At 44.8% G+C, this 22,679-nt stretch overlaps 1 protein-coding gene across 1 annotated transcript in view; it reads left to right on the top strand.

The window, feature by feature from the left end:
• Window positions 1-22,441, top strand: part of LOC138265322 (matrix metalloproteinase-23-like) — a 99,365-nt gene extending 76,924 nt beyond the window's left edge. Inside the window, exons 7-8 of the mRNA XM_069212944.1 lie at window positions 18,264-18,390; window positions 20,428-22,441. Of these exons, the coding sequence (XP_069069045.1) occupies window positions 18,264-18,390; window positions 20,428-20,614 (314 nt within the window). The 3' untranslated portion in view covers window positions 20,615-22,441. The remainder of the gene's footprint in view (window positions 1-18,263; window positions 18,391-20,427) is intronic.
• The last annotated feature ends 238 nt before the right edge of the window (window positions 22,442-22,679 follow it).

Raw genomic sequence — 22,679 nt, forward strand, 5'->3', positions numbered from 1 at the left:
CAATTTTTCCGAAATGTTTGATAATTACACTGAAGGAACCTGTACACATTTTGCATACCACTTAAAATCCTTTCACTATAATCACACCTTGCAACCCCTGAGCCATAAATAAGGAAGAACACTGACTAGCTCCCTACAAAGGATGAGACGTGTCAAAAATATGCACCCACATGAGGGATGGACACATGGCATGGACATGCCGGCTTGGTACCAGGCATACACAGCTCTGTTGGAGCTAAGAAAGCCATCTGCACTCAGCAACTAGTGATGATGGTACAAACTGCTATGGAAAAATGATTATATTATTTGTAGCTATTACAGAAGGCTTGAAAGACCACGTTAACCGCACTTTTCAGTTATTGAATTTGCTGCCAGTTTGTAAAAGTCTTATTTTTAAACCATCCACTGTCAAATGAAAAGCACTCTTTCAAAATATAACAGGCTTCCAGGCCACCAACTTTAACTGTTGCTCTCAATGACAGGTTTAAATTCTGCTAACCTGACATTATTTACAGTTATTAAAACCCTTCAGTGACAAGTCATTCTCACTGGCTGCAAGTAAAATTGTCCACCTTGTCCGTGTCCACCTTGGTATAGGAGCTATCCTTTTGCTGGTATATTTACTAATATTTTACACTCTGTTTGCATCACAAAAGTGATGCAAATCGATGCAAAATCTTTTTTTACCTCTTTACTTTCCAGTGAAAACTTGTCTTGCTCTGGAAGATACACTAAAAGTAATGCAAAGCAGCGCGTAGCTGTGCTTTGCGTTGTTTAGCACCAAGGGGGCGTTACATGGGTGGTACATGGCGTTCCCAGGCAACCACCCATGCTTTTTGACACTAAACCCGATCTACTACATTAGTAGACAAGGTTTAGCGCCAAAAATGAATGCCACTGAAAAGACGATGTTAAAAGGAGAAAGGTTTTTATTGCACATACAACATAGGTAAAGTTCTAAAGTGTGTCTACGCATTGTATTTTGTACTGGAAGGGTGCCCTTCCGGTACAAAACCTATGCTAGACTCATGCACACTCCCTAGTACTATGGCGCAAGGTGTGTGCGTGGCGCTCAGCAGCTAAAATCAATGCCGCCTCTGGGGAGAGGGGAGGAGAAAGTCATATTTCTGTAATTATGGCGATCTCCTGCTCTCTCCTCATGCAGCGCAGCACATATATTTTGGCCACTGTGCTGCATGGGAATCTGGTAATCTGGGCCTTGGTTGTTTAGCCTTTATATCTATCCTCTGTGTACTTCTGTCTCGGCAGTTATAACTGTTTACTTGAAAAGAGCCTAGACACCTTGATGAATAATGGACTCTAAAAATTAACTATAACATTATGCGAGTGAACTTCTGCACTATGAGCCAGTCACCGTAAATCTAATTTTATCCTTTGTGTGGACTTCAATTACTTTAATTTCTTCATCTTTCACTACATTACAGAAGGAAACTTTTTAGTTTCTTGAATCTGAAATAAGCTACACAATGTGATACTTCTGAGCCCTTCCGTCTCCAAGATTATAAAATGAGGTTACCGTGGTTACTTAGCCCTGCATTAAAGAAGATTGAGCTGATTATACTGCCCTGTATTTAATTGCAGACAGCATCGCTCTGCTACCTTTATCTTTTGCTGGATTACAGAACAATGATTGTATTACTGTCCATTTGGTCTCCTAAACAAATGACTCTTGACTTGCATTACAAAACATGCTTAGTTTATCGTGCATTGGATTACAGTAACAGAACAAATTGACTGCTTTAGCCAGTATTAGATAAAGGTACTCCCATTACTTAACTCTGTGTTAGAATACTGGAGGCTCTTTTTTATCCTGTACGTGTGCACAGAAGGTTACTATGGTTATTTTCTCCTGTTTTAGAGTTCACAAAATTACTCTGATGTTTTGACACTTTAGATTAAACAAAGCAAGTGCAGAACATTGCTTTGATTACTTTACCCCATATTCAATTAAAGAATGATATTAATCTGATTACCTCATCCTGAATGTCAATGTACGACATACATTTAATTACACTGCCTTTAAGTAAATTACAGATTACGAATATTTTGATTGATTACTCCAGTAATTAGATTACAGTTGGTAACGTCTCTTTTTACTTTTTACATTACACAATGCGAATACTATGATATTACTGGATGGTTGAGTGAAGGGCAGTGAAGTGAAGGATTATCAAGGGCTTTACAATTTTATGGCAAGAGAGCACATGTTCAGTCTTTGGGCCTGATTTAGAACTCGGCAGACGGGTTACCCTGTCACAATGGTGATGGATAGCTTGTCTGCTGAAATCTAAATTCCACAGAATATAATGGAATTTAGCTTTCAGGGGTCAGTATACAGGGAGTGCAGAATTATTAGGCAAATGAGTATTTTGACCACATCATCCTCTTTATGCATGTTGTCTTACTCCAAGCTGTATAGGCTCGAAAGCCTACTACCAATTAAGCATATTAGGTGATGTGCATCTCTGTAATGAGAAGGGGTGTGGTCTAATGACATCAACACCCTATATCAGGTGTGCATAATTATTAGGCAACTTCCTTTCCTTTGGCAAAATGTGTCAAAAGAAGGACTTGACAGGCTCAGAAAAGTCAAAAATAGTGAGATATCTTGCAGAGGGATGCAGCACTCTTAAAATTGCAAAGCTTCTGAAGCGTGATCATCGAACAATCAAGCGTTTCATTCAAAATAGTCAACAGGGTCGCAAGAAGCGTGTGGAAAAACCAAGGCGCAAAATAACTGCCCATGAACTGAGAAAAGTCAAGCGTGCAGCTGCCACGATGCCACTTGCCACCACTTTGGCCATATTTCAGAGCTGCAACATCACTGGAGTGCCCAAAAGCACAAGGTGTGCAATACTCAGAGACATGGCCAAGGTAAGAAAGGCTGAAAGACGACCACCACTGAACAAGACACACAAGCTGAAACGTCAAGACTGGGCCAAGAAATATCTCAAGACTGATTTTTCTAAGGTTTTATGGACTGATGAAATGAGAGTGAGTCTTGATGGGCCAGATGGATGGGCCCGTGGCTGGATTGGTAAAGGGCAGAGAGCTCCAGTCCGACTCAGACGCCAGCAAGGTGGAGGTGGAGTACTGGTTTGGGCTGGTATCATCAAAGATGAGCTTGTGGGGCCTTTTCGGGTTGAGGATGGAGTCAAGCTCAACTCCCAGTCCTACTGCCAGTTCCTGGAAGACACCTTCTTCAAGCAGTGGTACAGGAAGAAGTCTGCATCCTTCAAGAAAAACATGATTTTCATGCAGGACAATGCTCCATCACACGCGTCCAAGTACTCCACAGCGTGGCTGGCAAGAAAGGGTATAAAAGAAGGAAATCTAATGACATGGCCTCCTTGTTCACCTGATCTGAACCCCATTGAGAACCTGTGGTCCATCATCAAATGTGAGATTTACAAGGAGGGAAAACAGTACACCTCTCTGAACAGTGTCTGGGAGGCTGTGGTTGCTGCTGCACGCAATGTTGATGGTGAACAGATCAAAACACTGACAGAATCCATGGATGGCAGGCTTTTGAGTGTCCTTGCAAAGAAAGGTGGCTATATTGGTCACTGATTTGTTTTTGTTTTGTTTTTGAATGTCAGAAATGTATATTTGTGAATGTTGAGATGTTATATTGGTTTCACTGGTAATGATAAATAATTGAAATGGGTATATATTTTTTTTTTGTTAAGTTGCCTAATAATTATGCACAGTGATAGTCACCTGCACACACAGTTATCCCCCTAACATAGCTAAAACTAAAAACAAACTAAAAACTACTTCCAAAAATATTCAGTTTTGATATTAATGAGTTTTTTGGGTTCATTGAGAACATGGTTGTTGTTCAATAATAAAATTAATCCTCAAAAATACAACTTGCCTAATAATTCTGCACTCCCTGTATATCCATCACCGCTGTGACAGAGTTACCCCTCCGCAAAGTTCTAAATCAGACCTTTGTTTTCCAGAGCTGTGCCAATACCTAGATTGATGGTAAGTTTACTGACCCCTGGGAGCTTGCTAAGGATGCACACCTGGGAATGACCTCAAGAAGAGTAGTGCAGGCTCCCACCTGGAAGAGTGAGGGAGAGGTCAGGGAAGACACGAACAAGTCCCAGAATATGGTCGGGGGGAAAAGGTCCCCTTGCCTCTTCTGGTGGGTGGAGGCCCAGGGTGCCCAATTTCTAACCCCGGTGCTTTGATTGCTCCAAGCTAAGACACAGGCAGTGACTCGTGCTGCATGCACTGTGCCAGGGGTCACCTTCCTGCACCTAGCCTGGGACTGCCCGGGGGGTGATTCATCCCCCCATGGGACCCGAGAGGGTGTTATCTACCCAGGTGATGAGTCCTGGACATCAAGTCGCATAGTGTGGAGCAACAGGCGTTGTACTTGATGTCTGAGCACAGCTTAAACCACTGGTTGCTGCCTCTCTCATAAGGTGAAATACTTGCAGAGTGGCTGCTAATTCCCTGTCCTTCTCCTATTTAAGATTAATGTGATGCACTGTGGAATGATGTATACTGCTGAACTCACTTTGACATGCACGCTGTCCTTTGGTGTATGTTGTTCTCACTGCAAAAATCAATAAAAATAATTTAAAAAAAGTTAGGACACAAGCAGGGGGACTCTGACTGTCCTTAGAAAACGCTCACTGGTAGGAATTCTACAGGAGTGGCTAATGTGATCTTAGGGTGAAATAGCCCAAGAAGAAGGTCCTAGACCATGCCATGATCTCCTTTAGCTTGGAGACAGACCCAAAGGGTTAGCTGGTGATCCCGGAGGGTGGAAATTGTCACTTCAACCAGGTAAAGATGAATGGGATCCCTTTAATTGCTTTGAGGGACACCAAGTCTCAGTAGAACATGGTAATGAAAAGGCTGGCTTCTTTAGAGCATTACTATGGCCAGATGTGTACAGTAACTAAGGTTTCAGGGTCAGGATTTTTTTTTCTGCCCCATGGCCCCGGTATCCCTGGAGTGGGGTGGGGTGGGTACCTGACCCAGGGGATGGTCATCGTTAGTTCCCATGTGCCCCCACACTGTATTCTTTAGAATGAGTTGCCCCTGGTGTCATGACAGCTGGAGGAGCAGCCATCTAGGATGCTCTGACAGTTCAGTTTTTTGTTGATACCACTCCCACACAGAGAGTACAGGAGTCCAAAAAGAGGGGGACGGTGAGGGAGGACTCACCCCTGTCTCCTGTTCAGCCTCAGCGTACAGACCCTGGGCTGAAACCCCAATCTCAGGTTACCTCCCCGGGAATGGTGGGAGGTAGAGTGGACATAGCATGCCTAACACCAGGGGATGCCGGTCCCTATTCTGAGAAGCCTCAGAGGTCCGTGAGCCCTGGGCTCTTGACACTGACAGCTGTCAGTGGCCTCTGTTGGTTGTTTGGCTTATGGGCAGAATTTTCCCTGGGTTGGGGACAGAAGTCTGATCCAAGCTGCAGAATGGGGCACATCATCTTGCTGCCCATGGTGGTAGTGTCTGCCTACTGGGATGTATCTGTGAGCAAGTTAAGGTTAGGTGAATAACAGATGGAGTCACAAGTGAGGAGAATGGTTCCCCATGAGTAAGATCAGTGTCTCAGGGGAGTGTAGACAGAGGGACAAAACGGAGCTCAGAGAGGTGTATAACTGACAAATGCTCCTGCATAACGGTGCCTTTGTTCATCTTCTATTGCTTAAGCAGGAAAGCCTATCAAGGTACTGATTAGTCCAACCTGGCTTTTGGCTGGAATGGGTTCATGTTGGACTTTTCCCTCTCTGTGGGATCATCCCCAAACTGTTTGCCGTAACCCTTGTGCTTTCTGAACACGTTTTTGATGGCTTTTACGACTCTACACACTTTACCATTGCTAACCAGTACTAAACTGCCTGTGCTCTCATCCTTAAACATGATACAATTGGCTTAGACCAAATTGATACATTTAATTTAATTGTAAGTCCCTAGTAAAATGGTACTATATGTAAATGCTAGGAGTGGGCCTGCATCACCTATTGCGCCACCCACTTAAGAACTCTTTTTTACATGTCTCAGTCCTGCCATTGCAGGCTGTGGGCGCAGTTTAATCTACCATGTCAACGTAGCAAAATAAACCTTTTGCCAAGCTTAAACCTTCCTTTTCAATTCATATGTCACCCCTAGGGTAGGCCCTAAACAGCCCAAAGGGGAGGGTGTAATGTATTTAAAAAGTTGGACATGTACTTTTAAGTTTTACATGTCCTGGTAGTGGAAAAATTCTCAAATTTGTTTTTCACTACTGCAAGGCCTACCTCTCCCAAAGGATAACATTGGGTTACCTTATTACATTTAATAAGTGATACCGTTCAATTAGAAGAAGGAAGGTATGTAGTTTAAAACCCTTTTTAATGGTGATGCTGGATTTTAAGTCAATTCTGAAAATTACACTTTTAGAAAGTTTGTAGTTTCTTCTCCCAACTATTTGTAACTGGCACCCTGTATCCTGGGTCATATGACTAGGTGTAACTGATAGTTGGACTTTGTGTACTGCTACAAGGCATCAAAACAAAGACGGTGTATGTGTTGGCATGATGGGCCATCTCTAATTTTATAAGGGTGCAGAGCTGTCACCTACTGTTCTTCCGCATCACAAAGAACTCTTTCTCAGCACACACACAAAGGGTTTCACACTAGTCTTTTGCGCCTCTAGACAAGCTAAGGCCACAGCAGGGAGGCAAAAATGTCCAGACACCTCTGGGGATTGAACCCTCTAGAAGTTTCTCCCACTTCAAAGAGGGCATCAGGTATAAATAATGGACCTTTACACCCAACTCTTCAGTAGCCAGCTGGACCTGAGAAAAACCAGAAGAAGGACAGCTGTGCTGCAAGAAGCAACTGGTACTCTGCGAAGTGAGAAGGACTGGACTGGCATCTTAAACCCAGGATCACCAGAGTGACTCCAATGGCTATTTGGCTGGCCTCCTGATCCGAGCCACAAGGGCAGAAAAGGCTCCAACTGTCTTGAACCCTGCACCTGGACTCTGCATGCTATGAGTCAGTCATGCACCCCATAAGTGGTGCCACCACAGTCCTGGACCCTTGGAAGTGGGACTGAAGGTGCTCTGCCAGCCCAGCTGTGGCCATCTGGGCAGAAATGACACAGCATGACTTATTTCCTTGTAGCTCCACTTCAGAACTGCTGCTGTGCGACGCTTCCCGGGAACAGGACCTCACAGCTCTTCAGAACCTCCGCTGCATGACACCTCCTCGACACAGGACCTTGCATCGCAGCCCCGCAGCTCCCCAGAATTGCTGCTGTGCAATGCATCCTCGACACAGGCCCACGCATCACAACCCGCAGCTTATCGGAACGACCACTGCATGACGCTTCCTCAATGCAGGACCTCGCAACACTCCGCAACCAGGAATTACTGTAGATTGTATATTGTTCAGCAGGTTTATCTTGGTCACTGTATCCGGCCCACGTTCCATCACGGTTGGCCTGAACTTGTGACTTTGTCCTGGTCTGGCGTGACCAGATAACTACAGTTGGTGCTTCGTGTATTTAAGCACTATTTTTACTTAAATCTTTAAAAATGTATAACTCTGGTTCTACTGATTGGAATCTTTGCTTTTTTGGTGTCAAATAATTTACTTGCTTTTGCTAAATTGGTGCGCGATTTTGCTGGTGTTGTGTTTTCATTTTATTTCTATTTTTGTGCTGCATAAATACTTTACACATTGCATCTAAGTTACGCCTGGCTGCTTTTGTGCCAAGCTACCAGAGGGTTAAGCAAGGTTAATTTGGGGTTTGCTTGTGTTTCACCCTGACATAGATTGTGGTTGCAGCTTGAGTAGGGTTTCACCTGCCCCAACCAGTAACGCAATTTCCTACACTTCTGCTTAAACAAATGATAAAACTCTAAATTTTGTGATACTTTGTTTGCAAAAATACTGCACCATCCTTCCCCATGAAAGATTGTTTTGCAATATTAAAGTATAGCTACTATTTCAACATAGCTGTTTAGTATAGGGTATTAAACCCATCACATGGAAGCAATGTATCTTCTTTCAAGTAAACCAGATTGCCATTTTTGCACCTATTGACACCTGCAACAAGCAGAAAGCTTTAACTGTGGCTGCTTAATGCTTTACTACTACTTCTTCAATACTACTGCAATAGCTTTTCAACTAGTTGCTACTTGTAAGGAAATGCCTCCTTGGCATGGTTACCCCCTGACTTTTTGCCTTTGCTGATGCTATGTTTTGAATTGAAAGTGTGCTGAGGCCTGCTAACCAGGCCCCAGCACCAGTGTTCTTTCCCTAACCTGTACTTTTGTTTTCGCAATTGGCACACCCTGGCATCCAGGTAAGTCCCTTGTAACTGGTACCCCTGGTACCAAGGGCCCTGATGCCAGGGAAGGTCTCTAAGGGCTGCAGCATATCTTATGCCACCCTGGGGACCCCTCACTCAGCACAGACACACTGCTTGCCAGCTTGTGTGTGCTAGTGAGGACAAAACAAGTAAGTCGACATGGCACTCCCCTCAGGGTGCCATGCCAACCTCACACTGCCTATGCAGTATAGATAAGTCACCCCTCTAGCAGGCCTTACAGCCCTAAGGCAGGGTGCACTATACCATAGGTGAGGGCACCAGTGCATGAGCACTGTGCCCCTACAGTGTCTAAGCAAAACCTTAGACATTGTAAGTGCAGGGTAGCCATGAGAGTATATGGTCTGGGAGTCTGTCAAACACGAACTCCACAGCACCATAATGGCTACACTGAAAACTGGGAAGTTTGGTATCAAACTTCTCAGCATAATAAATGCACACTGATGCCAGTGTACATTTTATTGTAAAATACACCCCAGAGGGCACCTTAGAGGTGCCCCCTGAAACCTTAACCAACTACATGTGTAGGCTGACTGGTTCCAGCAGCCTGCCACACTCGAGACATGTTGCTGGCCACATGGGGAGAGTGCCTTTGTCACTCTGTGGCTAGTAACAAAGCCTGCACTGGGTGGAGATGCTATCACCTCCCCCTTGCAGGAGCTGTAACACCTGGCGGTGAGCCTCAAAGGCTCACCCCTTTTGTTCCAGCGCCACAGGGCATTCCAGCTAGTGGAGTTGCCCGCCCCCTCCGGCCACAGCCCCACTTTTGGGGCAAGGCTGGAGGAGATAATGAGAAAAACAAGGAGGAGTCACTGACCAGTCAGGACAGCCCCTAAGGCAACCTGAGCTGAAGTGACTCTGACTTTTAGGAATCCTCCATCTTGCAGATGGAGGATCCCCCCAATAGGGATAGGAATGTGAACCCCTCCCCTTGGGAGGAGGCACAAAGAGGATGTAGCCACCCTCAGGGCTAGTAGCCATTGGCTACTGCTCTCCCTGACCTAAACACACCCCTAAATCCTGTATTTAGGGGCTCCCCTGAACCTAGGAAATCAGATTCCTGCAACTTAAGAAGAAGAGGACTGCTGAGCTGAAAAACCCTGCAGAGAAGACGAAGACACCAACTGCTTTGGCCCCAGCCCTACTGGCCTGTCTCCCTCCTTCGGAAGAAAACTGCTCCAGCAACGCTTTCCCCAGGACCAGCGACCTCTAAATCCTCAGAGGACTGCCCTGCTTCAAAAAGACCAAGAAACTCCCGAGAACAGCGGCCCTGTTCAACAAAGACTGCAACTTTGTTTCCAGAGGAGCAGCTTTAAAGACCCCTGCAATCCCCGCCAAAAGCGTGAGACTTGCAACACTGCACCCGGCGACCCCGACTCGACTGGTGGAGAACCAACGCGACAGGGAAGACCCCCCCGGCGACTCGAAGACTGTAAGTAACCAAAGTTGTCCCCCCTGAGCCCCCACAGCGACGCCTGCAGAGGGAATCCCGAGGCTCCCCCTGACCGCGACTGTCTGAATCCAAAATCCCGATGCCTGGAAACGACCCTGCACCCGCAGCCACCAGGACCTGAAGGATCGGATCTCCAGTACAGGAGTGACCCCCAGGAGGCCCTCTCCCTTGCCCAGGTGGTGGCTACCCCAAGGAGCCCCCCCTTGCCTGCCTCAATCGCTGAAGAGACCCCTTGGTCTCCCATTGAAACCTATTGAAAACCCGACGCGTGTTTGCACACTGCACCCGGCCGCCCCTGTGCTGCTGAGGGTGTACTTTCTGTGCTGACTTGTGTCCCCCCCCCCCGGTGCCCTACAAAACCCCCCTGGTCTGCCCTCCGAAGACGCGGGTACCTACCTGCTGGCAGACTGGAACCAGGGCACCCCCTTCTCCATTGAAGCCTATGCGTTTTGGGCACCACTTTGAACTCTGCACCTGACCGGCCCTGAGCTGCTGGTGTGGTAACTTTGGGGTTGCTCTGAACCCCCAACGGTGGGCTACCTTGGACCCCAATTTGAACCCCGTAGGTGGTTTACTTACCTGCAAGAACTAACATTAACTTACCTCCCCCAGGAACTGTGAAAATTGCACTGTGTCCACTTTTAAAATAGCTATATGTGTTTTATGTAAAAAGTATATATGCTATTGTGATTATTCAAAGTTCCTAAAGTACTTACCTGCAATACCTTTCAAATGAGATATTACATGTAGAATTTGAACCTGTGGTTCTTAAAAATAAACTAAGAAAATATATTTTTCTATACAAAAACCTATTGGCCTGGAGTTGTCTTTGAGTGTGTGTTCCTCATTTATTGCCTGTGTGTATGTACAACAAAGGCTTAACACTACTCCTTTGATAAGCCTACTGCTCGACCACACTACCACAAAATAGAGCATTAGTATTATCTCTTTTTGCCACTATCTTACCTCTAAGGGGAACCCTTGGACTCTGTGCATACTATTCCTTACTTCGAAATAGTGCATACAGAGCCAACTTCCTACACTACTATTCCAACACATAAATAAACATTGGTCAATCCATTAGGTCTGGCGTTGGTATGCTGCTGTAGTGGTTAATATTTTATTATTGTTTTCTTGCAAGCACAGAGCACAAAAATAAAAAATAAAAAGAAATATGTTACCTAAATGTAACATTCACTGAAGCAGATGTTGCACTAGTGATGTTTTTAAAGAACAAGCATTTCAGTTGTGTCATGCATTGTATTACTATTATTTATGAAGTAGGCAATAATAAATCACTACCGCATTAAGTAATCGAATCGCAGGCAGCTACAATCTTACAATGTGATATAAACTTGAAAAACGAGTGCAGGCAAAATAAAAAGGCAGTATCTAATGCTAATATAAAAAAGCAAGGAAAATAAAAAAGAACACTTTAACAAGATTTGTACCTAATGACCAAAGAACTATCTTTAGGCAGATGTAAAAAAATGCGCACAGGCTTGTACAGTCACTCAAACTATTGTACTAAAAATATGGACGCTGAAATTATTGAGATACAGCAATATCATGGATAGAATACGGAGGTACATAATATATAAAAAGGTAAGTGCATATAGAGGAAGTACTGATTTACTATTCTTAAATGCACATCTATGAACCTTACAGACGTTGATCGTCAAGGTACATATGTAGAGTTAGTTATAGAAAATCAAAGCTTACTTTCCTTTGAATATCTTGTCCTGAGATATAGGCCCTCATTCTGACCTTGGCGGGCGGCGGAGGCCGCCCGCCAAAGTCCCGCCGTCAGGTTACCGTTCCGCGGTCGAAAGACCGCGGCGGTAATTCTGACTTTCCCGCTGGGCTGGCGGGCGGTCGCCTTCAGACCGCCCGCCAGCCCAGCGGGAAAGAGGCTTCCACGATGAAGCCGGCTCGGAATCGAGCCGGCGGAGTGGAAGCTGTGCGACGGGTGCAGTTGCACCCGTCGCGTATTTCACTGTCTGCGCAGCAGACAGTGAAATACATGTAGGGGCCCTCTTACGGGGGCCCCTGCAATGCCCATGCCAGTGGCATGGGCACTGCAGGGGCCCCCAGGGGCCCCGCGACCCCCCCTACCGCCATCCGGATCCCGGCGGTCGGACCGCCGGGATCTGGATGGCGGTAGGGGGGGTCGGAATCCCCGCGGCGGTGCAGCAAGCTGCGCCGCCGTGGAGGATTCAATGGGGCGGCGGTACACTGGCGGGAGCCCGCCAGTGGTGCCGGTCCGACCGCGGCTTTACCGCCGCGGTCGGAATCCCCATTGGAGCACCGCCGGCCTGTCGGCGGTGCTCCCGCGGTCCTCCGCCCTGGCGGTCTTTGACCGCCAGGGTCAGAATGAGGGCCATAGTGTCCATGACACTTGGTGCCATTGAGAGTCCTACCTCAATATATAAGTGAAGGAACTCAGCTGACCCACTGGGCCATGCTGTATGCTTTGGTGGGTGAGACAAAATGGCAATGACAATTTAACAGCTCAATATATGCATAATATGTAGGATTTTCTTTGGGAAAAACAACAGTCTAAACTGTCTCAAATCGATGCCTAGAAAGAATGTTGTGATAATACTCTGAATAAGGGCGCAATTGAGTCTGGAATGGGTGTACCCCTACCAGCTTAATAAACTGGAAAAAAATTAATAAGCAAAAAGATACCAAGATTATTACAATAGGTTATGGAGAACCAAAGATATGGATTTTAACATTTTAAGGCAAAAACTGTAAAGAAAAAGTAAAGCGCCAATCAAATGTCACTATTCACGGCTGCCCTTCAACTCGGCGTGATTTCACCAAGTGGGCTGTCACAGTTAAATCTTTACCATTGGTCTTAGTCCAGCAGGGCAAAGTCCAAGGCTGTGGCCAGTGAGGGTCTCTCAAAGTCAGATACATCGTCACCTAGGTTCTTCTGACACCTTTGGTTTTGACTGCTACACCTAACAGTGGAACAAACTTGGATTTTGTAGCTGCTGATACATATGATGGCTTACCTCAGTTGAAGGTTTTACTTCATTTTTATAAGTAAACTTCCTCCAGTAGGGCAATGCTGTAAGCTGTAGCTGAGGAGGGCTCATGAGGCCAGATATCTTTGCTGCAAGGTCCTTCTGAACTAGTTTTTAGAATAGCAAAATGCTCCAACAGGGATCAACCACGTTTTGTTGCCTGGTGCCTGACAAACAGGAGGTCAATCACTAATCCCTTGGAGAGCAGTTCCACTCCCTGGGTTCCCATAGGATTCAGGAGGCCATGAGTTCGCTTTTTCAAGACATTGTTAAGAGCTGTCTTCTTGCAGGACTTTTCCTTTAAATTGTGTCTTCTCATGGCCAGCAATCTTGTGAAGAGGTGGTGTCAGATTTATCCTGTGCAATAGCCAATGACTGGAGAATTGTACAACCCAATCCTATTTTCATGCAATTCTACCTCCCTCCTCCTATTTGTCTTATTGTACAAATACCTACGAGCCCTTGCTTCAGGATGGCAGAAAGCATCTGCCATGTGCCACCCTACCCTATTTAGATGGGCTCTCTTTCCATCTGACAGGGTCAAACTGTTTTTCTCCTCTCCTGTGACTGGCACCTGGCTGTTTTGGAGTCTCCATGAAATGAACAGGAGAAGCCCTTCCTGGTATCTTCATGTGAAGAGGTAGTGCTAAAACTGCCCTTTGTTCTGCTAATGGTTCTTGCCCTCTCCTAGATGGCTAGCTAATCCCTGGCAAATAGTAAGCAAGCTGGTTTTAAGTCAGCTGTGGCCCAGGCCCAAAGTACATTTTTATAAAATTAATTTGAATTCATTTTTGAGAGCACACTAACTTCAACATGGAGTGTGCCAGTGTTTATATATTGGCACACTGCCCTGTGACACAGAGCAGAGTCATAATATAGGGCAAAACAGGTTCCAGAAAAACAAGTGGTTACCATGAAGAAAAGGTACGTTTGCTATAAATTGCAACACAGTAAATGCCCGAATTGCTTCTGCTCTATACAATTTAGAAGCCAGATTGAAGTCAGCTTCTTGTGTCATTTAAAAGAGCATGGCACACCAAGCAGGAACAGCAAACCTCAACCAGCCAGAAGAGAATGCATCTTCAGCAGACAAAATATCCAAGAACAAAATGGTGGCAGGACTGTACTGGAAACAAAAAATAGCCCCGGAAAACGTTTTATCCCCGCCTAACATTGCTTCTAGCAAGTAAAAGCCCTAAGCAGGCCTTACTATCATCAAGGAGTTTTAGGAGTGGTCTCCAGAGTAAAAATTTTGGAATAATTTAGGCCAAACAGGATATATAGGAATTACCCTGTGAAGTAACTGAAATGCAACACTTAGATCTTTTAGCAACTTGTTAATAAACTGTAAGGAAATGCCTCCTTGGCATGGTTGCCCCCTGACTTTTTGCCTTTGCTGATGCTATGTTTACAATTGAAAGTGTGCTGAGGCCTGCTAACCAGGCCCCAGCACCAGTGTTCTTTCCCTAAACCTGTACTTTTGTATCCACAATTGGCAGACCCTGGCATCCAGATAAGTCCCTTGTAACTGGTACTTCTAGTACCAAGGGCCCTGATGCCAAGGAAGGTCTCTAAGGGCTGCAGCATGTCTTATGCCACCCTGGAGACCTCTCACTCAGCACAGACACACTGCTTGCCAGCTTGTGTGTGCTAGTGAGGACAAAACGAGTAAGTCGACATGGCACTCCCCTCAGGGTGCCATGCCAGCCTCTCACTGCCTATGCAGTATAGGTAAGACACCCCTCTAGCAGGCCTTACAGCCCTAAGGCAGGGTGCACTATACCATAGGTGAGGGTACCAGTGCATGAGCATGGTACCCCTACAGTGTCTAAACAAAACCTTAGACATTGTAAGTGCAGGGTAGCCATGAGAGTATATGGTCTGGGAGTCTGTCAAACACGAACTCCACAGCACCATAATGGCTACACTGAAAACTGGGAAGTTTGGTATCAAACTTCTCAGCACAATAAATGCACACTGATGCCAGTGTACATTTTATTGTAAAATACACCACAGAGGGCACCTTAGAGATGCCCCCTGAAACTTAACCGACTATCTGTGTAGGCTGACTAGTTGTAGCAGCCTGCCACAAACCGAGACATGTTGCTGGCCCCATGGGGAGAGTGCCTTTGTCACTCTGAGGCCAGTAACAAAGCCTGCACTGGGTGGAGATGCTAACACCTCTCCCAGGCAGGAATTGTCACACCTGGCGGTGAGCCTCAAAGGCTCACCTCCTTTGTGCCAACCCAGCAGGACACTCCAGCTAGTGGAGTTGCCCGCCCCCTCCGGCCAGGCCCCACTTTTGGCGGCAAGGCCGGAGAAAATAATGAGAATAACAAGGAGGAGTCACTGGCCAGTCAGGACAGCCCCTAAGGTGTCCTGAGCTGAGGTGACTCTAACTTTTAGAAATCCTCCATCTTGCAGATGGAGGATTCCCCCAATAGGGTTAGGATTGTGACCCCCTCCCCTTGGGAGGAGGCACAAAGAGGGTGTACCCACCCTCAGGGCTAGTAGCCATTGGCTACTAACCCCCCAGACCTAAACACGCCCGTAAATTTAGTATTTAAGGGCTACCCTGAACCCTAGAAAATTAGATTCCTGCAACTACAAGAAGAAGGACTGCCTAGCTGAAAAACCCCTGCAGAGGAAGACCAGAAGACGACAACTGCCTTGGCTCCAGAAACTCACCGGCCTGTCTCCTGCCTTCCAAAGATCCTGCTCCAGCGACGCCTTCCAAAGGGACCAGCGACCTCGACATCCTCTGAGGACTGCCCCTGCTTCGAAAAGACAAGAAACTCCCGAGGACAGCGGACCTGCTCCAAGAAAAACTGCAACTTTGTTTCCAGCAGCTTTAAAGAACCCTGCAAGCTCCCCGCAAGAAGCGTGAGACTTGCAACACTGCACCCGGCGACCCCGACTCGGCTGGAGGCGATCCAACACCTCAGGAGGGACCCCAGGACTACTCTGATACTGTGAGTACCAAAACCTGTCCCACCTGAGCCCCCACAGCGCCGCCTGCAAAGGGAATCCCGAGGCTTCCCCTGACCGCGACTCTTTGAATCCTAAGTCCCGACACCTGGGAGAGACCCTGCACCCGCAGCCCCCAGGACCTGAAGGACCGGACTTTCACTGGAGGAGTGACCCCCAGGAGTCCCTCTCCCTTGACCAAGTGGAGGTTTCCCCGAGGAACCCCCCCCTTGCCTGCCTGCAGCGCTGAAGAGATCCCTAGATCTCCCATTGACTTCCATTACAAACCCGACGCTTGTTTCTACACTGCACCCGGCCGCCCCCGCGCTGCTGAGGGTGAAATTTCTGTGTGGGCTTGTGTCCCCCCCGGTGCCCTACAAAAACCCCCTGGTCTGCCCTCCGAAGACGCGGGTACCTACCTGCAAGCAGACCGGAACCGGGGCACCCCCTTCTCTCCATTCTAGCCTATGTGTTTTGGGCACCACTTTGAACTCTGCACCTGACCGGCCCTGAGCTGCTGGTGTGGTGACTTTGGGGTTGCTCTGAACCCCCAACGGTGGGCTACCTTGGACCAAGAACTAAGCCCTGTAAGTGTCTTACTTACCTGGTTAACCTAACAAATACTTACCTCCCCTAGGAACTGTGAAAATTGCACTAAGTGTCCACTTTTAAAACAGCTATTTGCGAATAACTTGAAAAGTATACATGCAATTTTGATGATTTGAAGTTCCTAAAGTACTTACCTGCAATACCTTTCGAATGAGATATTACATGTAGAATTTGAACCTGTGGTTCTTAAAATAAACTAAGAAAAGATATTTTTCTATACAAAACCTATTGGCTGGATTTGTCTCTGAGTGTGTGTACCTCATTTATTGTCTATGTGTATGTACAACAAATGCTTAACACTACTCCTTGGATAAGCCTACTGCTCGACCACACTACCACAAAATAGAGCATTAGTATTATCTATTTTTACCACTATTTTACCTCTAAGGGGAACCCTTGGACTCTGTGCATGCTATTCCTTACTTTGAAATAGCACATACAGAGCCAACTTCCTACATAAACCATATACAAATATATTGGCTACAAAATTATGTATTACCGGAAGTTCTGATTCCAATACTTCAGAGCCTGTCACAGTACCTAGAAGCACTATTTCTCCATTGCAGCGAATCATGCATGTGCCTATGTGGATATTCTGCTCTCAATACAAAACACTTGGTATGCAACAAAATATATATTTTTGCTACAGAAGAAATGGTAGGTCACTATGACAGGGGCAAGTCATTTATTATCCTCAGGTTATAGAGCTTATAAGGGCATTGCATGGAAAGCATCTATGTCTGTTTCACATTCCCCTGTATGAAGAAATACATTTGTATGGCAATTTACACACAGCCCCTGTATGTAACATGCATGTACGTCCTTTTACATATTGCCTTACATATATAAAGCATATATGCCATGATAGTTCCACATTTCTGTCTCTAAAGCAGACAACTGCTGTGTCTATTTCCAAATTACCCTGTATGTAATGGAAGACACATACGATTACATTTTCCATATTACTTTATGTGTAAATAAAAGTGTGCCTTACATACTGGGTAATATGTAAAATATTTACATATATTGTGCTGTATGTGTAAAGCATATATGCATGCAATACTATTAACACTTATCCTTAATGCCGAACCCATTCCCACACTGCCCAGGGCATCTGCCATCCCACTGCATCCAGCAATAAACCCCCTGCCCCTGTGACCGAATCCCAAATTCATAGCAAACATCTGATAGTACGCAGGACCAGCAATGAATTTTAGTTTCAGTGCCTGCTTGGATTGGTGGGAGCAGTGAAGCAGAAGAGTAAGTAGGTATGCTAAGCCCCACTGCACCATTTTGATAACTCATCTGTGTACTGGTTGGATACACCATTTACAAAAGTGTATGTGTTGCTGATATTACAACAGGAATGGAGATAACAAGGGCCAGTGTGGACCTGCTGCAAACTAACCTCCATGTCTCTTGTCCTGCATGGGGTTTGTCCAATTTATCCAGTTGGCCAGCCTCGTCTTTTCAACTCAGTGCCATGAACACCTTTAATATCATACAAAGATTGAACTCCTGGAGGCAGACAAATACCCCAAGAAGCTGGAATTCTCTGTGACCCCTGAAAATCCCAAGAAGGGGAATTCTGTCCGAGGCGTGCTGTCAGTATACAGGAGGGAGAGGAAAATAGGCTAAACTAATAGGGGAACAGATTTCCTGTACATTTCAAGGATTTGGTTGCCTCCTGGCTGTTTGATGTACTATCTCAAATTGCACAGACGTGTTATTCTTCTCTTTTAAATCTTTCTTTACACTTTTACCTTTTGCACTTTCTATTGGGTGTACTACCACTCTGAACTCTACGTTTTTTTTCTTATCACAGAGGTTGTGGAGTCCCAGCCCTCATCCGCGCCCCCGAAAATCAAAGTGCAGACCAGATATGTTCCTAAGGGATACTCTGTGACGTTCCGATGTGGACTTGCCTCCTCTGGACCCCTCTTGAGAGTCAGGTGAGAAAAGAAAGAGCTCTACATGCAGGGAAGGATTCAGGAGAACCTTAGTGCTTGATAGTAGGTCTTTGGAGAAGAATATCTGATCAACAGAAGGAATGAGGGAAGGCAGTTTGTCCTTAGACTGAAATCTTCATCACCCTCCCAGGGTCTGCCAGGTGTGTATGAAGATGATCTTATAGTTCTCGACAAAATATTCATGATGCCTTCCTCCAGCAAAGGAAGCTATCTCAGCCTTTGGACAATGAACATTTCTAACTTCTTCAAAGAGTGCAGACAACCACAGCATAACTTGGAGGTTAGTAGTTATTGCATCACTTGGAGATCAAAACCTCTCCAGCCATACGTAAGAAGCAAATGAGGCAGACTGCAGCAATCACCCGTTCCTAGAAAAGGACATCCACCAGGATGTTACAGTCAAGCAATTGGTCAAGGAGCAGTACCATGTTCTGCACAGTGGTTATTTTTAGTATTTGACAGACCAAATACAATTTAGGTGTTATCCGTGTACATATAGAAACAGGCTCCCAGATGCTGGAGAATGGCATTCTATGTAGAAGTTTAACAGTGGAGACAGAACAGAACACTGAGGGATGCCACAGCACTGGTTTTTGGGAGCAGATGAGAATGAAGGCAAAGTAACCTGCTGACGATTGGTGAGGAGAAATATGATCCAGTTAATAACAGTGTTTTTGAGACACACCTTAGATAATGTTTTTATTAAGATGGGATGATCTATGGTTTTTGAAGCAACCAAGAGATCTAATGCTAGCAGAGCCCCAATATCCCCACTGTCTGTTACGTAGTGCAAATCACTCATAACTGATAGAACAGCTTGTTCTGCACTGTGGACTGGTCTGACTACCTGAAATGGATCTAATTGTTTCTTTCCAAACATTGTTGATGTTTTTGGAACACTAGTTTTTCAATTCATCCTCCCAGGGCAGGCAAGAGGGAAAAGTTACAAAAAGGGCGTCCCCTTTGTGATTTTAAACATCTCCAACGGTTGAGACTCGTAGATAGAATAAAAATGCTTCCTGAATTTGGCTACCCATGGATCGAGACGGGACCCCGCAGTGAGGTAGCAGTTTCCCACGAGGGAGTCAACAGTTTTGCGTCTATGAGTGTTAAGGGCGTGAAACTAGACAGCTTTAATCAATTGATTTTCTGAAGACAGATTGTCAGGATTGGGAAAGATTTCTGTGAGAATATTGCCATAGATTGTTTTCATTTTGCTGAAAAAATGACTATAGATAATCACAAATTTGTTGAGGGTGATGAAATACAGCTTGGAAAGATACTGGGGACTGCAGTTCAGATACTATGTGGTATGTACTTTGCAAATAGTTCTTTGACATGATCTGGGGCTTGGGAGGCACGGTTTGTTAAATATTTTTTCTGAGTCTCACTAAATTTTACCTTGTAAGTAGCCAGTAGGATGAAACAGTAGGATTGTTTGGTAGGACAGTAGTCTTTGAGCTAGTGTCTCTCTGTTTGCCATACTCATAACTTAGATTGTTTTAGTTCTTCTGAGAACCAAGGTTTCTGTTTTTGTTACCAATATTCAGCAGTAGCTATGACTCTTTGACTTTATCTCCCGAAAGTCAAAGTTACATAGTTAAATTTTCACATGAGCAAGACAAGAACTGTCAAAATGTGGATACATTTTGTCTATTCTTGGTGCTCATTTTATAATATAGGTGGCGAAGGGGCTATGGGACAAAGCAATGTGGTAAGGCCTATTTAGAGTGGCATTGTGCCCCTTCCTGCACAAAAACAATCCTACGTACAACACAAAGGCACCCTTGCACCATGGTGCAAGTGTGCCTGTGTGGGTGCTATGCTGCTAAAATGGCACCAGTGCAAGGGAAAAGGACAGGTATGTGCCATACTGGATAAATATGGTGATGTGCTGTCCTACGCCACACAAGTCATAAATATGCCTCTAAGTTCTTGAGGATCAGGGTTTGGGAACCCAAAAGTGGCACATGCTTCCCACTTTCACTCTGCTAACCCTTTGCCTTTTCCTCTTTGCAGCTGGTACAAAGATGGTGAGCTGCTGTCTCGGACCGTCCCTGGTCACTTCACCCTCAAAAGTAGAGACCTTATTATCATCGCCAATGAAATGAATGAGGGAAGGTACACATGCCTCATCCGACGCCAGACAAAAGTCCTCAAAGTAAATGCCTGGGAGATTAGGCTTCAGGCGAACCAAACAAACTGATTAGTTCATCTCAGACCTTAGAATGGAGACCTTCCCCTCTTCATCCAGTGCATACCGACCTAGGTCCCCTTCTTCTTTGACCTTGAAAATCGAAGCGTGAGAGATCAGACTTGGACTTGACAGTTGCAAATGATGGCACGAACTAAGCTTCATCCAAGGAATCAAGCATTGAGACAAGACAGTATTTCATTAAAAAAGCAAATTTCATTGAATCATCAAACTTTTATTTAAAGGCGAAGACTGCTGCCATCCCATGAACTGAAATGGGGAATTCTGTTGGTGTAGACCTTTATTTGATCTCTCTTACACCCTTTACGATTATAATCTGTCCCCATGTGTGACATGGTTGATCTCTGGACTAGAGCATTCCATTAGTCCTGTTCCATGGTACTTACAATGGCTGGGACTGGAAGCGAAAAATAACATAATGTCCACAAGTGTCATAAGAAAGTTAAACTTTTGCAGAGGTATTAGAGGTCATTCAGCTATCACGTTCAGAACACCAACATTTTGTTCGAAACAGGTTCTGTTTGAGTGCTTTGTTGCTGCTCCTTTGGTCCATAATGATATTCAAGCAAATTTGCAGTCGCAAATTATTTTTTGCATCTTCTCCAAAGGAACTTAAGGCCTCATTTAGATTTCGGCAAACGGGTTATTCTGTCACAATGGTGACGGAGAGTCCCATCCTCCGAAATATAAATCCCATTATATCCTATGGGATTTATATTTCGGCAGATGGGCTATCCGTAATAGTTGTGACAGACTAACCTGTCAGCTGAACTCTAAATTAGGCCCTTAGTCTTTCTCTATTAGGAGTTTTTCCCATGCTAAAAGAACTGTGGTTTGTTTTAATTCTTACTTTTGCGATTTCTCAGTTTTACCTGTTGTCTGTATTCTAATGTTTTAAATTGGAAGTGAATTGACACCTCCAGACGTGATGACCAACAATACTGTAAAGATAATAGATGATGTTGGACATGGGACTAGTGCTTGGCAGCACAGTTCGAGGCCATTCCAAATTGCAAAGTACACCAAAGAAAAACTCAGATGCTGATAAAAAAGATATATTAGACTTTGCTCACAACAGGCCACGTAAAGTATCTAGGCAATGCTCCAGTATAGGAATTTCTTTACATAATTGTAATTTCCATACTCTAGGAACATATATTATATAAAAACTTTTTTTTTCTGTTTTGTTTTTTAAGAATCGTGAGCCGTGCTACTTACTGAGATTTAGTAGCCAACACATTAAAAATAGAGGATTATTTTTGAGAGTCTGACCAGCTATCAGAAGGAATTGTGAAGGATTTTGGAGGGGTGGTGCTACAGGTAAACTCCAGTTTGCTGTCTACCCATCAATTATTTGATAATCAATCCATATGAAGCTTCTCTCATCTAAAAAAACAATTTAGCATCCCTCCAGTGAAGTTCTTCAAATTTTTATTTGCCATTGTTCATGCATTTTTTTCTTTTATTTCCTATTAGTGAATGAAGATCCTTGGGTAACTAAATGGTCAAACTGGAACTTTAGTCTTGTTGCATTATTTCTGTGGTCTATCGAGTGCAGCATAATTTAAACTTATTTAACTTCTACTTTACCTCAATCTTGTCACAGGAATGGGATGGCCAGCAGAACAACAGCCTGTCGGCCAGCTTATTAAGACAAGCTGATGATCTGCCCTAGTCCACATGTTTGTCATGTATCCTAGCCTAGTGGGATTCTGGGACGATAGTGTCTAGGGTAATGTATAGGTCATAACCTGAAGCCGTAAAAGTTTTTTTTCTAACCAATTATATTGTTTTACAAATAAACAGATTGCGTTGGACATAGTCATGTTTCATTTACATCAGTACTGTAACTCATGAATAATATCACAATCATCAGTATACTTTCATTAGATCCTTACTCTATCACAAGTAGCATAGTGCACCTACTTAATCCAGTATGACTGCCTCAGCACTCACAATAATGACTATCTGGGTCCCCAATCGCAGCCTTACATCATTTATATGGAACTAGTAATGCCACTATCTTCAGTTGGGGACTATGAAGCTGGGTTTATAG

This window comes from Pleurodeles waltl, chromosome 11 (assembly GCF_031143425.1).
Source record: "Pleurodeles waltl isolate 20211129_DDA chromosome 11, aPleWal1.hap1.20221129, whole genome shotgun sequence".
NCBI classification, from domain to species: Eukaryota; Metazoa; Chordata; class Amphibia; order Caudata; family Salamandridae; genus Pleurodeles; species Pleurodeles waltl.